Below are 23,441 nucleotides of genomic sequence, written 5' to 3' on the forward strand. Positions count from 1 at the left end.
TTTGCAAAATAAGCATTTTACGAGTAATTCACATAATTTTACACTGGTTTTAACTATTTACATAATTTTCATGTCAAATTGCATGTGATAATTTAATCATTTCAATTCATTTCAATTAATTCATGTAAGAATGTTTTTTTTTTTTTTTTTTTTACAAACATTTACATTTATGAATAAATACTAACATCAACTTACTTTCTGACAGGTCTCAATAAACTCCTCAATAGTGACCACACCATCTCGATTTCTGTCCATTTTCTATAAGAAAGTTATAAAGTGTAGAAGATCTTAATGCTCTAGTAAGATTGAGTGTGTTGAGTGTCTTATAAATATGCTTGTTATTGGTACCTGGAAGAACTTTTCCACATGTTCAGATGGAGCTTCATCTCGCACACTGGGGTAGGTGTACCTGCCCATCATGTCGTAGATTGACTTCATGATTAACAGCATCTCCTTCATGCACACAAACACAAACATGCCACTTATTACTCTTTGAGTCCACTTGACAAAAGTATCAGTGATGGAACCTCTGGAGCATTACAGCATGAAGGTTTAGTGAGCACCTCTTTAGTGATGTAACCATCCTTGTTGATGTCGTAAAGGTTGAAAGCCCAGTTGAGCTTTTCAGTGACAGATCCTCTCAGCAACACGGACAGACCGATCACAAAGTCCTGCCAATGAGAGAGTCAGGGCAAAGACTGGACAATGAAGAAATAAAAATTGAGGGTAATAAAGAAACACTTTGAGTAAAGAGATTCTCACCTCAAAACGAATGGAGCCATTTCTGTCAAGATCAAATGCATTAAACAGGAAATGGGCATATGTGGTGGCATCTGAGGGAATAATAAAAAATAGATAAGATAAACAGTATAAACTTGGAAAACCAATAAACAAATTTATTGATTTAGTGAAAAACATATGTATTTACCCCCTTGGGGAAAGAACTGAGAGTAGATGGTCTTGAAAGTTTCCTCATCAACCAAACCACTTGGGCACTCCTTAAATGGAAAGAGAGGCACATCTAATTAAACATCTAATTAAACAGATAATGGACTAATTCTCACTGTGCCACATTGGCAGCTCATGAAGGCTTTAAATAAGAGCATTGTGCTAATTTTCTGCCCTATATTGTACACATCTGCTTATGCAAACAGAAAGAACAACATTTTCAACCCCAAAGCTTTTCCTTAAAGATGAACTGTGTCATTTTTAAAAATGAATTATACTACTGTTTGTGCTACAGACATAAACAATAACTCAATTGCGCTGCTTGTTGAAGATAGGTGCGCTAATACTTTTTAAACAATCGGTTTGAGTTTTCACCTGTTGAACCATAAAATGATTGAAAAAAAATACACTTATATGTTAAAGGTGCTCTAAGTGATGTCAAACATTTTTTGTCACATACAGCAAACATCTCCTCACTATCCGCTAGCTGCCTGTCCCCTGAACACACTGTAAAAAAACGCGGTCTCTGTAGTCGCCACAAGCTCCGAAAATGGCAACAAAAACAAATTGGTGCAGCCTGGACCACTTAACATAATAAACATGCTCCAGCCAATAACCGACAAGAATGATTTTAAATGCGCGTTTATGACTGTTTCAGGAAGCACGGAGGGGAGGGGGAGGAGGAGGAGGGAGGGTCTAGCTAGCCTCTGTTTTGTTTGACAACACTTCGAACGTCAACAGGAAGTTACTCCGCCCAGGATCGCTTAGAGAACCTTTAAGGGAGGAACTCAAGTCATATCTAGGGACCAGAATAATATAGAGACTTTGGTGTAGACTCTTTTGACTTGATGGACAGCAAACAAGCAACCATCAAGAACACTCTGGAAACAACCTAGCAACAAACCAGCAACCACCCAGAGAATCCTAGAAACCACTTAGCAAAGCCCTGGCAAAACCCCAGAGTTTGCAAGGAGCAATACGTGAATAACACTGATGTAGAAGCACCTAACCCTGATTGTAAGCCTTAACTTGACATAAACTGTAAACTTGCCCCTCAAATCTGATTGGTTGATAGGAATGTTGTTCCAGGATCAACAAAGATTCAGGATCTTGTTGTACTTGGTGAAATCACATTCACCTCACAACCACATAGTAACACGCTAACAATTATCCAACACAAACACCCTAGTATTGTGGTGGTGAGTGGTTTGGCGTTAGCAGTGCAAAAATGAAATCCTTTTATCTTTAAACTTAGTGCTTAGTTAAAATTTAGTTCTCAACACATTACTTTTTCATATCATTGATTTCTTCCCAGCTAACAGGGAATGTTCTCAAAACTTTATAACTAATGTTTTGGCAAGGTTCTCTCAAAGTTATGAGCAAACATTCTTCCAGTAACATTAATAGAACATTTGATCAGAGTTGTCTGATATCTTTAATAATGTTCTCAAAACGTTAGCACAAAACATTATTTATGGATATAAATGTTTTATTTGGACACTCATCTGTTTTTTTTAAAGGTGCCATCGAACGTTTTTTTACAAGATGTAATATAAGTTTAAGGTGTCCCCTGAATGTGTCTGTGAAGTTTCAGCTCAAAATACCCCATAGATTTTTTTTAATAAATTTTTTTTAACTGCCTATTTTGAGGCATAATTAGAAATGCGCCGATTCATGCTGCGGCCCCTTTAAATTGCGCACTCTCCGCCCCCTCCCGAGCTCTCGACTCTATCACTGCATAAACAAAGTTCACACAGCTAATATAACCCTCAAAATGGATCTTTACAAAGTGTTCGTCATGCATACTGCATGCATACATCGGATTATGTGAGTATTGTATTTATTTGGATGTTTACATTTGATTCTGAATGAGGCTATGCTCCGTGGCTAACGGCTAATGCTACACTGTTGGAGAGATTTATAAAGAATGAAGTTGTGTTTATGAATTATACAGACTGCAAGTGTTTAAAAATGAAAATAGTGACGGCTCTTGTCTCAGTGAATACAGTAATAAACGATGGTAACTTTAACCACATTTAACAGTACATTAGCAACATGCTAACAAAACATTTAGAAAGACAATTTACAAATATCACTAAAAATATCATGTAATCATGGATCATGTCAGTTATTATTGCTCCATCTGCCATTTTTCGCTGTTGTCCTTGCTTGCTTACCTAGTCTGATGATTCAGCTGTGCACATCCAGACGTTAATACTGGCTGCCCTTGTGTAATGCCTCGATCATGGGCTGGCATATGCAAATATTGGTGGCGTACACCCCGACTGTTATGTAACAGTCGGTGTTATGTTGAGATTCGCCTGTTCTTCTGAGGTCTTTTAAACAAATGAGATTTATATAAGAATGAGGAAACAATGGAGTTTGACACTCACTGTATGTCATTTCCATGTACTGAACTCTTGTTATTCAACTATTCCGAGGTAAATTCAATTTTCAATTCGATGGCACCTTTAATGTTACTACTGTTTTATGATTAAAATTGCAAAATGGCTAAAGACAATTACTAAATATTCTGCAAAATGTTACATTTTCTAATACATTTTTTAGGGGTGTGACCAGATCTTGTGCCACGAGATCTCATGAGATTAAAATGTGATGAGATTTTTCGTGAAGGTAAAAATCTGTCTTGAAAATAGGATAGAATATGCCACCGCTACGTTTACATTACACCTCCACTGTCGTTTGCTTTTTATAGAAATAAAAAAAAACATTTAATTCAGTTGGATAACAGTCGCTTCAATTCCATCCAGCTCATCAAACACGAGCTGCAGAGTCGTACGCAGTGCAGCAGGAATCAGAGTTCACTGATCACGTGACGAGAGTAAGGCGAGATGACTTACAAGACCATGGCGGAGGATTTGTTAGACAACAGAGTCTAGGCATCTGACAAATGTCTTATATTGTAGAATGCATGCTCAGCACCGCTGCTCCCTATTCACAGAGTAGTACGTGCGATCGTGAAAGCGAAAGTAAAACGCGAGCGTGCATTCAAACGTAATTTCAATACCCCGTATTTTGAAAGCGGCTCCCTGATGCATGCAAATATCTCCCAATATGAAAGCTATAGGCTGGGCTGTGTAGTTATAACCATCTCTTAGCTCTGTATCATGCTTGAAGAACAATTTTATCTCTATTTTGAATATTGAGAGAGTACTTTGATTGTGGTTGCACTTATTGTTTGCACTTAATAGCCCAAGTCAAAGAGCAAAGCTGTTATTCATTTTTATTTATACACTTTTTATTTCTATGATCACTTTGTGGAAAGGAGTTCAGTTAGGAGGTCAAAAATTGTAGAAGCTCATAAATCATGTATAGTTCTAACTTCTAAGGTTTGAAGAGACTCATATGAAATCATACAGGAGAGAAGCCAGTCAGTTGAGTTTGCGGCAAAACGTTTTACAGTGCTTGAGTATTGTTGTATTTTACTGCATATGATAATTCATACTCAGAAAGTAGAACTGAAATGACATTCATTGCAAGATGATTAGTTAAAACTAGAGCTGTCAATCGCTTAAAAAATGTAATCTAATTAATTACATACTCTGTGATTAATTAATCTAAATTAATCGCATACATAATTTTTGCTGTGAAAGTATTACATTTTTCAATTCAAATGAATCAATGCAAGGTTTTTCCTGGGTCAAACATGGTCTTCGGTGGTGACAGACATGGTCATCCACACAAACAGTAAAAAGTGCCCTACCCACGTGATCTGCGAGTCCGATACTGACAATAAAGTACTCATCACTCACTGTAATTATTTCTTGCCCTCTTTGCAAAAAAAAAAAAAGAAAAAAAAAGTGATTTTATAGCTTTGTAAGAGAAGATGCTTTTTTGCTAAACCTGAAAAGTATTAAAAAGTAGCATTTAGAAATTATATTAACTAATAATATTATTTTCTACCATATACAATTGAATGCACCTAGCTAACAACAACTTGCTTTGTTCTGGTTTCACCTCACTCCAGTCTAAACTAACTGATTTTATAGGTAGGCCTAATTTACTACACATTGTCATTTAAATAACCTGAAAATACTGTGGATTATTAAGGCTAATTTTACTAACCACTCTTGCTAAATGGGGTAAGCACACTTATGTTCTCATTTCAGAGTTGTTCGAGTAAATGATTCATTATAGACTGTGTGGACAGATCAGTTGTTGTCATGATTCATTAAAATGAATCTGTTCAAATGAGTCATTAGGTCGCGAATTGGACATTAGCGGACGTTGGCGCGTTGCGTGTGAATCGCGACTGTTATTAGGACATCGCAAAAGATTTGTCAACACAGAAAACACTTCACCACTGGATAGGATTTTCTTTTTGTTTACTGAAAGTGTGGTTTATGTCAGCTGCACGTGCAGGGCGCCTGTCAGAGAAGATGAGGTGACGTTCTTTTGAGCACTATTCACACCCAGCGGTTATTCAGGAAAAACATTCTCCGAATGCGCCTCGTGAAACATGGATTCGGTTTTACGAACTTTTAGCATTGTGTCAGTTGATTTAGATTATTATGTGTGAGGTAGAGAGAGTGCAAAGATGGTGCTTACTTTGAAGACAGAGAGAGCTCGCGCGCACGAGAACGGCTCCAGGTTCAAAGGTCAATACGGAATGGATTAATCTGCATTATTTTTAACGCGTTATTTTTACTCAGATTAATTAATCGAAATTAACACATTATTTTGACAGCCCTAGTTAAAACATTTCAAATGCACCAGCAGACTATTTTTCTAGTCGTGTATTTCCCATTGGGGATTTCTTAAAAATACTGTGTAAAAGTCACACCACTAACATTTATTTCATGCACGTATTGCTTCTGACAGCACTTTACGAGGTTGCGGCACCATCTGCCGGACTCCTTTCACATGTTAGCCAGAATTCAAAGTGCCAAATGCAAGTAAAATTCGGCATTGAAATGGTGTTACACGCCAGTTGCCCGGTAACTTTTTTATGAATTTTAACAATACATGGTTGTGAGAATGTGATTGGCTTATTGCAATCATCAAATTGCAACGGTTGTTATGTAATTATATAAATATATAGTCTGACATGCTGCATTTTTCAGAGTAAAGCACAGCACTGTGCTTATTTTCACAGTGTTTGAGTCGCTTATAATTTGCAATTGGGAACGCAACATGCGCCAACCATCAATGGTTTAACGTTTGAAAGCAAAGAAATCAAGACAACCATAAATGTTACTATTGTGATTTTACTGTTGTTCTGTAAAATAAAACAACTTTAACCTAAATTTTAACCCTTATTTCCCCCCTTCTCTTTCACAGACACTTACATTTTTGAAGCCCCTATAAAGGGACTGGAGCTCCTTCTTGGTGAATTTGGTCTGAGCCTGCAGCTGCTCCAGACCCTCAGGCTGATGTCTCACCGTGGACAGCTCTAGGTCACTGTCACTGCTGTCTATGGGAGAGAAAGAGCAAAAAAAGAGAGAGGAAGAAGGGGAAAGCAGAGAGAAAAGAGGGAAGGGGGTGAGTGGATGGGATGTGGGACGGGATGCGGTGAGAGAGCATTTTAAAGAGGGAGACAGTGGTTGCAAGGAGAGAGAGAAGAGGAAGGGGAGTGAAAGCAAAAGAGTTAGCATAAAAGTCAAAGACAGGTAGGAAGAGGAAAGAGATGGAGGTTTGATAGACAGGGTGGCACTTTCTTTTTCAATGTGATTGACTGCTGATGTCAATGTGAATGACTTTCATTCAATGAGTTCTCATACTATTACACTAAAGCAATTATAATTGGTGGGTTTAACTATTTGTTTCTTCTCAGCTCTGCTAGTGTTTGGATACGAGTTCCAGCAGCATAGTCATCAATCACATAATGAAGAAAGAGCCAAAGAAAAGAAGATTGATAACTCAAATAATAGACCGATGCTTACACTCACCGTCTTAACAAAAACAGACAAAAAGTGAGATAGGGAAGTAAAAGAAGGACAGAAAGGGTCAGAGAGAAAGAGAGAGAAAGGAGAACAGCTGTCAAGTCAAAAACAGCACAAAAATTAGAACAATAATCAAAAAATAAATAAATAAAAATCAGTGTTGTTATTGTTAACTCAAGTCAAAACTATTCAAATAGTTTTTGTTAATTGAAATAAAGCTGACATTTAAGAAAATATAAATATTAAATGAAAAACTTAAACTTAAAAAACTAAAAAAGTACTAAAACTGAAATAAAAAGAAATTAAAGATAAACATAATTATTTAAAATAAAATGAAAAAGTACATGACGAAATTACTAAAACTTCAACTAAAATTAATTCTCTGAATATTACATGCAATTTTGCCTCTCAAATAATTCTGTTTTAAGTTTAGATATTTCGATAAAATGCCACAGATGCTTTCAACAGAGATGTATTTAACCTGGAATATTCTTTTAAGGTCACATAAATATATAACTTGTACTGTACATCTATAAGCAATATCAAAAAGCTCTATTTTCAACCAACCCCTTGAATGATGTTTGCTAGTGACTCTCTCTCTCACCTGTCTCAGTTATGTCTATTAGTCCGAGCAGATGCATGAGTTTGAGAAACATGAAGACTAGACAGACGATGCCCACGGTCTGTAACCCCTCCGTCTCCCACCTCACACTCATCCTGACACTCTGTCCCTCAACACTCTTTCACTTCACGTCTTCCAACACTTGTTCTTCCTGGTTAGTCCTGTTTTAGACTTTTAATTCCACAAGTTTCATGAATGAATCATAAGTATCCGGTAAAGACGATAACATTTGAGGTACAAAGACGGGCAGATGTCCTGTTTCGATAAACATTTAGTCCACTTTTCCAAAAAGTCAATAAAACCTGGATGAAACAAAGAGTGTCTTATGTTGATGTCATCGTGTCTTAGCCTTGTGTCTAAAATGACTCTGAAGTCCATATACAGTATGCGCTGATAACTCTCCTCTCTCATTATTTCTTTGCCTCTATTCTTCTCACGTCTATTTAAAAGTTCACTCTGACACAATTTTCAGAGGGAATTGAGAAAACTCCCACTCAGGAGACAAGTTTGTCCCAATTAGATTTAGACACAACCCTAACATGAATCTTGAACTTTGACATGATGATAAAAATGATACTTTAAACGAGACAACACAGCAGAGCATTACATTTTGTGATACATAAATACAAACCAATACATACAGATTAAATACATACAGATTCCAAAAAAGTTGGGACACTGTACAAATTGTGAATAAAAACAGAATGCAATGATGTGGAAGTTTCAAATTTCAGTATTTTATTCAGAATACAACATGGATGATTTATCAAAAGTTTAAACTGAGAAAATGTATAATTTTAAGGGAAAAAATAAGTTGATTTTAAATTTCATGGAATCAGCACATCTCAAAAAAGTTGGGACAAAGCCATGTTTACCACTGTGTGGCATCCCCTCTTCTTTTTTTAACAGTCTGCAAACATCTGGGGACTGAGGAGACAAGTTGCTCAAGTTTAGGAATAGGAATGTTGTCCCATTCTTGTCTAATACAGGCTTCTAGTTGCTAAACTGTCTTAGGTCTTCTTTGTCACATCTTCCTCTTTATGATGCACCAAATGCTTTCTATGGGTGAAAGATCTGGACTGCAGGCTGGCCATTTCAGTACCCAGATCCTTCTTCTACGCAGCCATGATGCTGTAATTGATGCAGTATGTGGTCTGGCATTGTCATGTTGGAAAATGCAAGGTCTTCCCTGAAAGAGACGACGTCTGGATGGGAGCATATGTTGTTCTTGAAATTGGATATACCTTTCAGCATTGATGGTGCCTTTCCAGATGTGTAAGCTGCCCATGCCACACGCACTCATGCAACCCCATACCATCAGAGATGCAGGCTTCTGAACTGAGCGCTGATAACAACTTGGGTTGTCCTTGTCCTCTTTAGTCCGGATGACATGGCGTCCCAGTTTTCCAAAAACAACTTCAAATTTTGATTCGTCTGACCACAGAACAGTTTTCCACTTTGCCACAGTCCATTTTAAATGAGCCTTGGCCCAGAGAAAACACCTGCGCTTCTGGATCATGTTTAGATATGGCTTCTTTTTTGATCTATAGAGTTTTAGCCGCCAATGGCGAATGGCGCGGTGGATTGTGTGCGCCGACAAGTATTCCTGAGCCCATGTTGTGATTTCCATTACAGTAGCATTCCTGTATGTGATGCAGTGCTGTCAGAGATTACACACAGAGATTGTTCCAGATTCTCTGAATCTTTGGATGATATTGTGCACTGTAGATGATGATAACTTCAAACTCTTTGCAATTTTTCTCTGAGAAACGTTCTGATATTGCTTCACTATTTTTCGCCTTGGGGGAATTGGTGATCCTCTGCCCATCTTGACTTCTGAGAGACACTGCCACTCTGAGAGGCTCTTTTAACTCATTTAACTTTTCCGGCCTCTTATTGCTACCTGTCCCAACTTTTTTGGAATGTGTAGCTCTCATGAAATCCAAAATGAGCCAATATTTGGCATGACATTTCAAAATGTCTCACTTTCAACATTTGATATGTTATCTATATTCTATTGTGAATAAAATATAAGTTTATGAGATTTGTAAATTATTGCATTCCTTTTTTATTCACAATTTGTACAGTGTCCTAACTTTTTTGGAATCGGGTTTGTATTTCAAATGCATGTTCCCTGACAAAAGTAAAATAGTTTTATGCTTTTGAAATGCTTTTTGTCTGGAATGGAATTTAATGCCCTTTTACAAAGTCTTGGTTTTGATTTGGGGTCTACAAGAATAGCATACCCTGCTTTCATGCTTGAAGGTTAAAACACATCATTATTTTCATATATTTTACACTGTTGCAGCACCTCTCTTTACAGTCTATATGTAATGCCCTAGGATACGTTTCCCAAAAGCATAGTTATGGTCGCAAGTTCCATTGTTACCAATACCATTTGGCGTTTCCCAAATCCATAGTTCCAATGAACATTCACAAACAGTGTCACAAACTAACGTGGTTGGAACTACAGCTCTTAAGCTGTGGTTAGAAGCATAGTTTCTTGTTAAAATGATGTGTGGACTTAACAAGTTCATGCTCTTTGGCACAATAAGCAAGCTAACATTCAGTACATTCAATATCTTTCATTCCATTTGAATATATATATTTTATTTATATATTATTTATATATTAATTGCAATCTTGACTCAATTAATTAGCAGAAGTTATTACTCCATCACCTGCAAGTGATGCCATTAATGACAGTCCTATATTGTTGAACTAACATGGTTCAAACAACAGGAAACAGTAATTACTAGCTAATTAGTTTCTACAACAATACATCATAGTATGTTGGTTAAGCAGTGAGTTATGTCATTGTATGAGAAACACACCCCTGTTTAGTTCCTGTCTCTATGAAGCCCTTCCTTCTGGAAAATGCAATGTCCTCTGACTGGTGGGCTGGATCATTGTTGTGATTGGACAGCTGCTTTGAGCTTGTTTTGGAAATGTCACAGCCCTTACCAAAACCACAAGTTTCAACACACTACAATGCAACTCAACCAGGCCTCGTCCCTTTATTTTGTATATTCCTTGTCAAATACAATAGATCATCGCTAAGACAATGCATGGACCATTTTATGGTCCATTTAGGCTATTTTTATTACATTTAACATAGCAAGTTATTGACAACATTTTTTCTATTATACTTAATTTTTCTGAACATATGTACACGGGTTCTGTCTCACGCACAGACGCGCATGCGAACCTTTGAAGAGTACACACACTGTCCATGCCGTCACAAAACTTGTGACACTCCTGATGACGAAAATTATGCAATGCGGACGGTGCGCGGACACCCGTATTAAGCCCGTAATAGCGGGCGTCCGGGCTCATATACACGTGCATACCCAGACGCTACGCCACTGCTTGGGCGGGAGTTATGTAAATGAAGAATATTGTGACATGTACGTTCCCAGAAGAAAACTCAAGACTACAGTCGAGGGAGTTCAGAATCAGAAACAGTGCTTACTGACATAGAGAATAACTCCCTTTGGAATGGACTTTGTAACTTTGCAGACCTTTTTCATGCTCAAACAGCAACATTACACACTAAAAAAAAAAAAAGAAGCATAATAGGTCCTCTTTAATATTTGAAGTTGTTGGAACAGATGCACACTCACAAGGTGCCCTAAATCCTGCTTCCCTTGCCTTGTGAACCAGTTTCCCACGACTAATTGTTCTCTCTGTATTTCAGCCTTTGTGATGACAGTGATCTACAGAGACTGTTCTTCATTTATCCTCCTACAGGCAGCCTTATTCACTGCTCACTTGCCAAGTGTGATCTTTTAGATAAACAAATTCATGACAGCAAGAAAATGTCCATTTTACAGGGAATTGAAACTTTTCAATTCCCTCTGTAAAACTGCCATTTTCTTCAAAGTTTCAGCTTCTAAAGTTTCCAGTTTTGTAAGTTCATTAACAGTATAATGTATTTTAAAGGTCAAAGGTCCATGATTCTTGCTATATTTTATATTTGTAATAATAAATATGCATGCAGCAATCTTCTGGTTCCAAGCACAGACAGTCCATGTGGATAATTAGCCATCCAATTGAATTTAGATTTATGAGTGCTGCTTTTTTTTCCTTTTTTTTTTGTTTGTGGAAAGCGTGATACATTTTTTTCAAGATTCTAGCCAAAAAGCTCACAAGAACAGGATTTTAACAGAAATCTTTTGTAACGTTAAAAATGTCACATTTGATTAATTTAATGCATCATTGCTGCATAAAAGCATTTTTTAAGACTCTTATGGTGCGTTCACACCAGACGCGAATGAAGCGTTAAGCGCGAGTGATTTACATGTTAAGTCAATGCAAAGACGCGAATAGACACCCCGTGGTTCGCGCGAATGATGCGGCGAGAATTGAGCGCTTCGGGTGCTTGACGCGCGTAACGCGCAAGTTGAAAAATCTGAACTTTGGCGAAAATTCACGCCGCGTTAACCAATCAGGAGCTTGCTCTAGTAGTGACGTGACGTAGCGAGCTGAGGTAGAAATCCGAAACAACAATGGAGGACAAAATCATCATCGCTGTACATCTCCATACTTTTATATAAACAGGAATAAAAATGATCTTGCTTGAAAGAAAGTGAGTGAAGAGGTCGGACAATCTGGCAAGTTGTAAAAAACGGTCTTTGAGCTATATAAATATACATATTGAGACTACAAGCTAGCTAAAGCCATCCAATTGAGCTTATTCACTGTAATTTACAACTATTTCCCCGCTGACAAGTTGTGTTTATTCAGAGGAAGTGTGCAGAAAGAAGTGGAAGAGTCTGGGACACATAAAGGAGCGGGAGAGCCCCTCTCATGACGCAAATTCGCGTCTGTTGTGTAGTGAATTTCACACGCGAATGAAGCGAATGTCACATGCGAATGAAGCGAGTAAACTCAAAATGTTCAAGTGTCCAACTATGCTAAATCGCACTATTAACATTAATCTTACTCAGAGCCGGCCCGTTATATAGGCAGTATAGGTAAATGCTAAGGGCGCAATCTCGCTAGGGGGCGCCAAAGAGGCCAAGGGACCAAAAAAAAAGTAAATTCAGCAAATAATAGGCTAGTTTTATGTTTGAGGTCACGAATATGAGCCCATTTGCGATCTCAAACATATTCTCAAAACTATATAATTTTCAACATCTTCAAAATCAATATTTCGATCGCTAACAGCTTCACCAGATCCATCCAGTGACAGTAACAGTCATATTTGATTGTGTTTAGTACTTGCTCTGCAGTAAATCGCTGAGCCATTTCATGTTTTTCTTATTATTTCTGTCTGAATGAGTCATCACTTCAGCATTACGTATATCACTTCAGCAAATATACGTACACTTATACACACCTCGGGTCGTTAGTGACCCTATACAATTTATACAAAATATGAATACAAAAATAGGCATTCTTTTATAATTTTATGATTTTTTTCTTGTTATATTCTTTATAATGAATTGATTGAGGAATACCAAGAAGGTTGATGTCTAACTTTAAAAAATGAACGAGGAGGAAGGTAGTGAATGATGTCCCGGGTCACTAAAGACCCGAGGTATGCATTTAAGGGTTAAACGCAGTTAGCAAAGGCCTAATAATTTAGTTGTTCACTATATGAGACAATATTAGCAGGCAAGAGATGATTTATCACCTTGGCATAATAGTAGAATCATTTGGTTGTTCAGAATCATCATCTAAGACTACAAGATGGATATTTCTAGGTAGAAACCTACCGGTGAAATCTTCGATTATAGAATGTTAAAATGAGCAGTGAGTCTAGAGGCGTAGACAGGTAATATTTATGTTGGATTATTTCAAATATCTCTTTGTACTTCTTATAAACTTTGCAAACTGCAGCTATTTAAGTTTAATTTGTGATTTGTTTAGTTAGTTTTCTTACTTAGGCTATTGAAGAATTTTATATTAGTCTTGTTATTTTTAGTGCTGTATCATACTTTTACTGTATTATTTCAATCATTGTTGTTTGATTTCTTTTTATATTTGAGTAAATTACGATCCATTTCTCATAAAGCCTCTTTGGGTATCTAGAAAAGTGCTATAAAAGTGTTATTAATTTTTTATTATTTTGTCTAAATACTTGGTGATATAAATCACAATATAAGGGGGCGCCAAAAAAAAAAAATCTTGCCTAGGGCGCCAAAGAGGCTAGGGCCGGCACTGATCTTACTAACCCCAAACATTTGAATGGTAGTATATATTTTCCATTGTATTCTGCTTATGCTTGAAGTGAAATAGTGCTACAATTTGTGATCCCTATACCCTAAATCTTATTGGCCATCAATAGAGAAATGCTTTTTAACCTGTCGAACCTTGCCCCCTTGGTTACAATTCACAACTTGCCAGAACTCAAAACTTGTACATTTTCCTTGTCTGAGTTTGAGATCATGTAAGGAAACATCACCCTCTGGTGGCTGATGCTTCACATCTGCGGTGCACCACACTAGACTATTTGCATTATATACTATGAACGGAGAGAAGGAAGTTGAATAAATAAGAGTTGACAGATCAAATTCCTCTCATGCAACAGAGCCGGCACATATTGATCATTACACACACTTCCCTTCACAAGTAATACTTCACTGTCTCTGATTGCGTATTAGATTCACACAACCAGAAACCCAATCAGAAACCCAAAATAAACATCACCCTCCTGAAACACGGCACTCAGGAATAGTCAGAGATGTAGTAAGTGATGCCACTGAGCTAAAAATAGTCCCCTGCTGATCCATTGGGTGGTCCGGCTTAAGGGCCAATAGTGGATGAAGATTTATGTATAGATTACATGAGGCACTCAGACCCTTCCAGCTGATGAAGTGTTTATTTGCATAACTATATGTAAAAAAATGGCAAAATGTTGTGTCACTGGATGAATATATGACCTTCCTAGTGCCTATGCTGTATGTTCCTGCAGGAAAAACTGCATTAAACCAGCCTAAACTGGGTTGTTGGTCTCAGCTGGTTTTATCTGGTCTACTCTGATTTCCCAGCTTGAAAATAAGCAAATCAGTCCAGCCTGATATGGTTCGGAGTAAAGCTAAGACCAGCTTAAGCCACTGAAAGTGATCTAGATAACTATTTACATTTTATATTTAAAAAAAGGAAAGAAAAAGAAGGGGAAAAAAAAGAATGAATCTAGAATAAGATTTAGATTGTTGGCTGTCAATAACAGTGCCCAAAACCTTCTGTTCCCGAAAGTCAAACAGAAGAGACACAAATGTCAAGAACATTTAAGGACATCAATCAAAAATAAACGACTGTACCATCAGATTAACCAGCCAATAATATGAATGTTAAAACATGACACCCAAATGCTACATATTGCACATACTAGGCCAACCTTCACATTACTCTTTATGTTTCGATAGTTTGAAGTAATTCAAGACAACAAAGATGCGCATGACACAGGGCACGTCCACCAGACGACAGAAGAAATGTGGGGAAGAGTGAAGAAAATAAAAATAATCTCAAGCTTTCTGACTGAGAGGAAATGCAGCTATATGAAGGCGCTGACTCTGATATGTACTTTTAGAAATGATTGAGAGGATATGATCTTGTGATGAAGCGAGGGGTGAGAGGGAAATGGACAGTGCCCTTCAGGACCAGAGACCAATGGACCCATTTTTAGGTAGCCGTAAAGAAAGCCTGTTCGATACAGCATACATAATGAATGAAGGGTAATGTTAGACTGGGTTTTGATTCAAAGAGAGAAAGAGAGAGTGTGTCTGTGTGTGAGAGAGAGACAGAGAGAGAGAGAATGCAGTATTTCTTACACCAATATAACAGTTTCAATAAGTTCTTTGTCTTTGAGTATGTTGTAAATAAGAAAAACATACTAGAATGTCATAAACCTAAACAGTAAAAATGTACTAAAACATGTCATTAATAACAGAGACACCCAAACATGTATAATCAGCTATTTGGTATTAGCACATACAGCAAGTCCATGAACATTTCAGGATTTTAGTTTAAAATTTTAATGAATGTATGAAGAGAAATCTGTATTTCTTCTATTTCTATTTTTTATTTTATTTAAATGGGCACCATTTCACCATTTTAAACACCATTTGGCCTTCATTATTTTAAATGGTCCTGCAGTGTGACATTAAAGGGTTAGTTCACCCAAAAATTTAAATTCTGTCATTTATTACTCACCCTCATGTTGTTCCACACCTGTAAGACCTTCGTTCATCTTCAGAACACAAATTAAGATATTTTTGATAAAATCCGAATGGCTCAGTGAGGCCTCCATTGCCAGCAAGACAATTAACACGTTCAATGCCCAGAAAGCTACTAAAAAACATATTTAAAACAGTTCATGTGACTACAGTGGTTTAACCTTAATGTTATAAAGCAACGAAAATACTTTTTGCACTCCAAAAAAACTAAATAATGACTTTATTCAACAATATCTAGTGATGGGCGATTTCAAAACACTGCTTCATGAAGCTTTGAAGCTTTACAAATCTTTTTCGAATCAGTGGTTCGGACCGTGTATCAAACTGCCAAAGTCATGTGATTTCAGATTTCATCATAAGTGTTTCGAAATTTCAATGGTTCACCACTGGGGGGCGTGACTTTGGCAGTTTGATACACGCTCCGAACCACTGATTCGAAACAAAAGATTCGTAAAGCTTCGAAGCTTCATGAAGCAGTGTTTTGAAATCGGCCATCACTAGATATTGTGGAGTATATTCGCTATTTTGTTATTTTTAAAAAAATATTCTTGTTGCTTTATAATATTAAAGTTGAACCACTGTAGTCACATGAACTGTTTTAAATATGTTTTTAGTAGCTTTCTGGGTATTGAGAGTATTAATTGTCTTGCTGGCAATGCAGGCCTCCCTGAGCCATTGGATTTTAGGAAAAATATCTTAATTTGTGTTCTGAAGATGAACGAAGGTCTTACGGGTGTGGAACGACATGAGGGTGAGTAATAAGACATAATTTTTGGGTGAACTTACCCATTAAGAACTACATTTTAAGCACAAATAAGGTCATAAAAGAATAGACAAAATGCTGTTAAAAACAGTTTTAGATGTATAGCATGTCAACTTTATTTAACTTTTATTTAAGTCAACTACTACTACAACATACTACTTAAATGAGGACATGTGGCATTCAATTATTTTTATAAATACAACAATCTAATTATTTATAATAAGCAAATATAGGTCAAAAATAATAATTATGAATTTACCTTTCATTTGTCATTTATTAATTATTTTTTACATTTGAGAACATCCCAAAAGGGAGGTTTTGTTCCCACATGGTGTCTCACTGTAACATATGGAGTAACAGGTATGTGTTGTGCTTATATTTGCATACAGTAGAGCAAACATTGCAATAAAATGCTTTAAAATTCAATTAATGACCTTCAATTAATGACCCAATGACCTTCAAAACTCACAAGCAATGAAACCTCAACAGGAACAATCTATTATTACATTCTAAAGTAGCCTATTATGAGAGTGCAATACCTTTCCTTCACTTTAACACAAAGGTCACACCATTACTAGAGAATAATCATCAGATTTGTTATCTCCATCATCGGGGTGCACCTGACACAACCCCGGCCCCACGGGCCTCATTGGTCAAGCATATCACCATGACAACAAAGGGGAGGACCTCAATTCTAGAATGCTCCTTACCTTCCAGTGACATGGGCTCCAGAATGCCGAACTGTTTGAGAACAGCCACAAACAGAATGATGACCACTCCGATGGCAAACAGCTCCATTCCCTGAATACCCATGGCTGCGATGATTTACGACACTTGGCACAAGAACTTCGAGAGCTACTGGAAGTGAAAGTATTAATCTGTGTACTAACACAGGACAAAGCCAACTGGCCGATATAGCATGGCGCCAGATGCAGGGTGTCTCAAAAAGAAAGATTCATTTCATTAGTTCCTCAGAAGAATATTTAAAAGGAAAATCAGGGGATATTTTTGGCAGAACGTCAAGCTAGCAGTGTGCATGGGAAAAAAGAGTCCGGTCTAGTTACACTTATTTTGGAGATGAGAGGAGAAGTCAGTGTTTCCATGTTAGGTCATTTTTTCTTGAAAGCCCCATCGCATAAATAAAGAGCTGGATTGCAGTTCTCGTACACAGTCCAGATGTGTAAAAGCCATCCTGGGCTGCAACTGTTATTTGCAAGTGTCAACAACAGACAAGAGCATTTTAAACTCTGACGTGAAGAAGTGCTGCGGCGACGCTGTGATTTTCAGGATTGTTGCTCCAAGGGTGTACGTTTCGGTGAAAAGCAAGAGGCACAAGAGAACGAAGATTCAGTCCACAGATCCAGACGAGTACAACGTGGAATTAAGACTTGGAAGCAATGGACACGCTGTGCTAATTTTGCTGTTAAAATGATCATATTTCATTTCATGTCCTAAGTGGCTCGTAAATCTGGATTTTGTTGATGTTGACACTGAAATTTGAGACTAATGGGCAGCCTAGTGCCTCAAACATGAATAATAGTCCATGGAGAAGTCATTAAAGAAATACTCAGTTTAGCTATATGCAGGATCAACATCTGGCACTGCCTCGGTCACTGCGACAAGAACTGAGTTGGCATCTCGAATCCTGGTCCAAAGCATTCGGCGGCCTCCTGCGTGTCACACCAGGTTGGTGCAAACCAGCAAAAAAAGCTACAATGTACTTCCTATGGCAGTGGTAAAAAAAAAAAATACCCCAATCCTTTGCAGATTGAGTGAATCCTTCTTTACCTGGGTGCAAATCCAGTGAAGTTCTCAATTCTTGGCCCCCGTCAACCCTTTGAAACGGCCCATTAAGTTCGTTGATACGTCTTGGGAGTGGTCCCGAAGAATGCGGTTTCTCGTCTCCTCCTTCTCAGGGGTTCTGCCGTCAGTCAAGCGCCCTCATCTCTTCCCTTATCTGTTTTCTCAGAGTCAGCATCAAGTGCTTTTGTCTCTTCTTTCAACTTGTACTGTACAGTTCACGTTCTTCCTCCCTCCCTCCCTCCCTCGCTTCTCTTGCCCTCTCTTGTCCCGTAATAATCTGCAATTGGCAGTTTATCTTCACCTCTCTGTCCATCCCACCCCTCCTTCTGTGTCTCTTCCTCTCTGCTCATCTATGACCACTCCATCCCTTCTTTTATCCATCGCTCAGTTTCCTAGCCTCACTACCCCTGACTGCAAAGTCAGACCCCTGTGAGAACTGGACCTTTTTCCCCTGACCACAATCCCTTTCTCCCTCTTTCTATCTCTCTTTACCTTCCTTCCCTTCTGCCTGGGGACTTGGGGAAAAGTCACATTTCCAAACAGGGCAGAATGCAGGAGAGAGGGAGAGATACTAGGGGGATCAGATTCCAGGGACGCCCTCCCCTACCGATTTCCCAGCCTCCATCCACCCACATATCTGTTCCATCTGGAGCACTCTCTCTCTCTCTCTCTCTCTCTCTCCTTCCTCTTGAGTTAAGCAGGGCAAGGCCTCTTCATGGAATGGGACAACCAGAGGAGACAACATTAGCTCACAGGTTTTCCTGTTTATTATATAGCAGGAGAGAGCTATAATAGCTCAGTTAGATAAAAGAATCAATAAAGTCTTAATGGTAGCTTTAAGTCAACCAAACAGAAGGTGAGATCAAACACGATGTCTGCTGCCAGCATCAGCCCATTTCTCACACCTCCCCCTCGCCCTTTATCAAATAGCTGTTTTTCTATTTAAAAGAGCCATAAAAGTTGATAAATGTATATACATATATTTGGCCTGTCAAATGATTACTTGAGTTTAAATGCATAAACAAAAAAAGTTTATTTTTAATGTTTTTTTATGTGTGTGTACTGTGTATAATTATGTACATTTAAATACACATACACATACATGTATATATTTAAGAAATAATTGCATGTATATATTGTATATATATTTATATAATTTATATTATATATAACAAATTTTTCTTAAATATATACATGCATGTGTGTGTATTTATATATACATAATAATTATACACAGTACACAAACACATATTTTATGTAAACACAAACTTTTGGATGCGATAAATCATTTGTCAGCACTACAGTCAAACCAAAAATGATTCAGACATTTTTGATATATTTTTACTAGTGGGTGCAGGACACTAGTTCATTTATGTAAGTGAGGATAGCAACATAAAGTAAACTGTGACATATTATACCCAAAAATTCTTCATACAGTGGACTACCAGTAAAATTGATAAAAAATTGGAACCAAAAATTATTCAGACACTTTGACCTGACCATGTTTTGTGTTATCTGACAGTTTAACTTTTTTTTAAAGATCTTGTCATATTTTATTACCATTTTTTTTAAACTATAGAGAATAAAATGTATTAATGAAGGTGTCTGAATAAAATTTGGTTTTACTGTACTGTATATAGAAACGGGGTGCTACAATGAAGATATTTGCAATGTGATGGTAATCTCTGGAAAAAGTCTAAATTTCTGAAATGTCATCTTCAAATTATAATGAATGTTATGCCTCAATACACCCTCCACTAGATACAAAATTCATACAAATCCTAAAGGAATGCCAATGGATCATAATTTGGAAACAATAATCTGAAAACAACCAACCAACCAACCAACAAATAAATTTAGTAACATGCATTTTACTTTATCCAGCAGAATCCTAGTGGATTCTTATTTGATCCACTTGGATTAGTTCCAAATTATGATAGAAATGACATTAGTGATTTTAGTAAGAGGTTAACCACATAAAAAATCATTACACTTCTATCATAATTCGGAGTGAGTGAGTGAGTAAATGAATTGTATTACATTTTATAATAACATGCATTTTATTTTATTAGAATCCCAGTGACTCTTATTTGATCCATTTTTGAATTTTGGATTATTTCCAAATTATGATAGAAATCACATAGGATTTTAGATAATTCAGTAGAATGAATTCTTACAGGACTCTTATTTGAACCATTTTGATATTTGATTTTTGGAAATTTAAAAAGAGTTAACCACATAAAAATCATCCTTTCACTATAATAACATAAAAACACATGCTCTGACTAAGCAGCTGTATTTATGGCTGGCGTCAGTGCTTGTTGTGTATAGGAATTAATGTTGAGCTTTTAGGAGAACGGGGCAGGTTCCAGTAATGCCATTAGAAGATGAACACTTCTTAATAGGAGCTAAAGCATGAGGCTTTTGCTGACAAGACACTATGGTCTAACATAACTCATTGAACCTGAACACAGACATTAGGAAAACAATGGTACAATCTGAAAGCTTAGCACAGATGCATGGAAAAGAGCAGACTTTTTCTTTTAAAATATAATTTTAACAAATCCATCCCCCTCTTTTTATTTCATGCGTTAAAGGGAGATGTGCTTTCGAGTATTGATCCAATGCACTCCTATTACAAACGGCAAAATTTGGATTTATCCATCAGTGCTTTAGTATTCATTCACAGCAAACAAACCAGCATATGGCTATTACTACGGAGGAATAGTCTGGCAAAGTGATCCCTCAATGTATACAAACACTGCACTTCCCCTCTACATGTTCAGTAACTCTGCACGTACAGAAATGAAACCTGATATAAGGTAGCCGGTCCTCTATCTAATACATAAGCACTCTGAGGCCAAACACGGCCCTGCTCTTTAAGTCCTCAGACTCGACAGAAGTGCTCTCTCTGTCTCTCCCTCTCTTTTAATGAGGTGTGATGGATCGACTTTTTAATGATAAGAACACCCTGGAATGCACTGACAAAACTTTTATGACAACAACAAAAAAGTTTCAGAATCTGCGATGGGCTCCCATTGATTGGAGGAAATGACTAATTACTCCTGATAAGCTCTTGGTCCATTCATTCATTTCCAGTGACGTTTATACATTACCTTGAGTTGGTGGGTATTTGACCACATCAAATACCCATCAATAGGCTCAACAAAATCTGTGGATTTTTTCCTTGTGCATTTACGGTGATAATTTTTTGAGGAATATTCCGCACAACATTTATTGGTAGCAGAAAGCAACCTCAATGAAAGCATTTGAATTACATTTTATTCTCAATGAAAAGTTACATTTTAATCTCTTTTTTATTTTTAATCAAATAATTTTAACTATTGTGGTGTTAGTCTATGGGTGTTTTATTGCTGCTTTGGATTTTCTTTCCATTTAGGTCACCAATGGAAAATAAAAGATATCAGATAATTGAACAATTTTTAACTTCTTGATTTCCTGCCCAGAAAAGCCAACTGTAGGGGTGCTTCTCAAATGGAAGGCTGTGTCCCAGTAAAAGCCTGTACACACCGGGACGAATATCGTGCGCGATTATCGCAGACGTTTAACGCCTCGTGACTAAACAAAGGGCACCAATGTGAGTGTGCACACCGACGCGAAAAACGCCAGGCGTAAAAGAGTCATTTTTTAAAAAAAAACGCCTCGGGTTCGTTTTTCTGGTTTGATGCGCTGTGTTAAAAACTGGCAGACCAATGAGAGTGGCGCTTTTGTTCACGTGCATGGAGCTGCTAAAGTTACAGTAAAACACAACTTGGTGGCGCTCAAGCGCAAAACAGCACACACTGATACCAAGACGACGAAGAGGAAGTAAGTAGACTAGGAAGACCCCTACAAACTATCCCTGCATCACAGCTCCCTAGCTTCCTAGGTCGTGTATCAGTATACCGTGAAAATGAATGTGGGCGCTATGGGTGCTCTGCCAGTTCTTGGCCACACCAATAGATGTGTATTATTTATGTATTTTTACTGTTTGTTTTTTTTTCTTTTACATTCAAGAAATATAGGTGAGAATGTCTATTTCATAAATATGTTTATTTGCACTACCGTTCACTTACACTACTGTTATTGTGACTTATTCACTACCGTTTCTGACTACCATCTGTCACATGCCGTATATATGCCATTTTATATCGTCATTTTTATCTTCTTTGTCAGGGAATGAATTTGCATGTTCACTCTGCGCATCACCAGTGAAAATCGAAATCGAAAAACGCTGGCGATAAGCATGTGTGATATTCATCCCAATGTGTACAGGCCTTTAAGGCTGCAAATCTTGGATGCCACGTCAAGTGCTGGTGAAGGCTGTCTTATTTTGAAGGATCCTTGGAAGGCAGTCCTTCATTCAGCTCATTTTGAGGGATGCATCTAGTGTATCCTTTGCGTCCACTTAACACCACTTAAGTACCAATAATGTAAGCCACCGACATATATATATATATATATATATATACAGTCCAAAAGTTTGGAACCACTAAGATTTTTAATGTTTTTAAAAGAAGTTTCGTCTGCTCACCAAGGCTACATTTATTTAATTAAAAATACAGTAAAAAACAGTAATATTGTGAAATATTATTACAATTTAAAATAACTGTGTACTATTTAAATATATTTGACAAAGTAATTTATTCCTGTGATGCAAAGCTGAATTTTCAGCATCGTTACTCCAGTCTTCAGTGTCACATGATCCTTCAGAAATCATTCTAATACGCTGATTTGCTGCTCAATAAACATTTATGATTATTTTCAATGTTGAAAACAGTTGTGTACTTTTTTTTTCAGGATTCCTTGATGAATAGAAAGTTCAAAAGAACAGCATTTATCTGAAATACAAAGCTTCTGTAGCATTATACACTACCGTTCAAAAGTTTGGGGTCAGTAAGAATTTTTATTTTTATTTTTTTGAAAAGAAATTAAAGAAATGAATACTTTTATTCAGCAAGGATGCATTAAATCAATCAAAAGTGGCAGTAAAGACATTTATAATGTTACAAAAGATTAGATTTCAGATAAACACTGTTCTTTTGAACTTTCTATTCATCAAATAATTCTGAAAAAAAAATATTGTACACAAATATTTTGTACAATTGTACACATTAAATGTTTCTTGAGCAGCAGATCAGCATATTAGAATGATTTCTGAAGGATCATGTGACACTGAAGACTGGAGTAATGATGCTGAAAATTCAGCTTTGCCATCA

At 37.1% G+C, this 23,441-nt stretch overlaps 1 protein-coding gene across 11 annotated transcripts in view; it reads right to left on the reverse strand.

Annotated features, from left to right (window-relative positions):
* kcnip3a (Kv channel interacting protein 3a, calsenilin) overlaps positions 1-23,441 on the reverse strand; it is a 91,831-nt gene that overhangs the window by 3,576 nt on the left and 64,814 nt on the right. For 4 of the 11 annotated variants that reach the window (XM_048210051.1, XM_048210047.1, XM_048210049.1 and 1 more), the window contains 7 exons: positions 6,858-6,860; positions 6,258-6,382; positions 929-998; positions 763-833; positions 564-671; positions 349-453; positions 196-258 (listed from right to left, as the gene is read on the reverse strand). In XM_048210051.1, the coding sequence (XP_048066008.1) occupies positions 196-258; positions 349-453; positions 564-671; positions 763-833; positions 929-998; positions 6,258-6,382; positions 6,858-6,860 (545 nt within the window). Of the gene's footprint in view, positions 1-195; positions 259-348; positions 454-563; positions 672-762; positions 834-928; positions 999-6,257; positions 6,383-6,851; positions 6,861-7,455; positions 8,177-17,129; positions 18,427-23,441 lie in introns of those variants that run through there. The other 7 variants (XM_048210048.1, XM_048210045.1, XM_048210056.1 and 4 more) reach the window with 6 other exon arrangements.

This window comes from Megalobrama amblycephala, linkage group LG12, assembly GCF_018812025.1.
Source record: "Megalobrama amblycephala isolate DHTTF-2021 linkage group LG12, ASM1881202v1, whole genome shotgun sequence".
In the NCBI taxonomy this organism is placed as follows: domain Eukaryota; kingdom Metazoa; phylum Chordata; class Actinopteri; order Cypriniformes; family Xenocyprididae; genus Megalobrama; species Megalobrama amblycephala.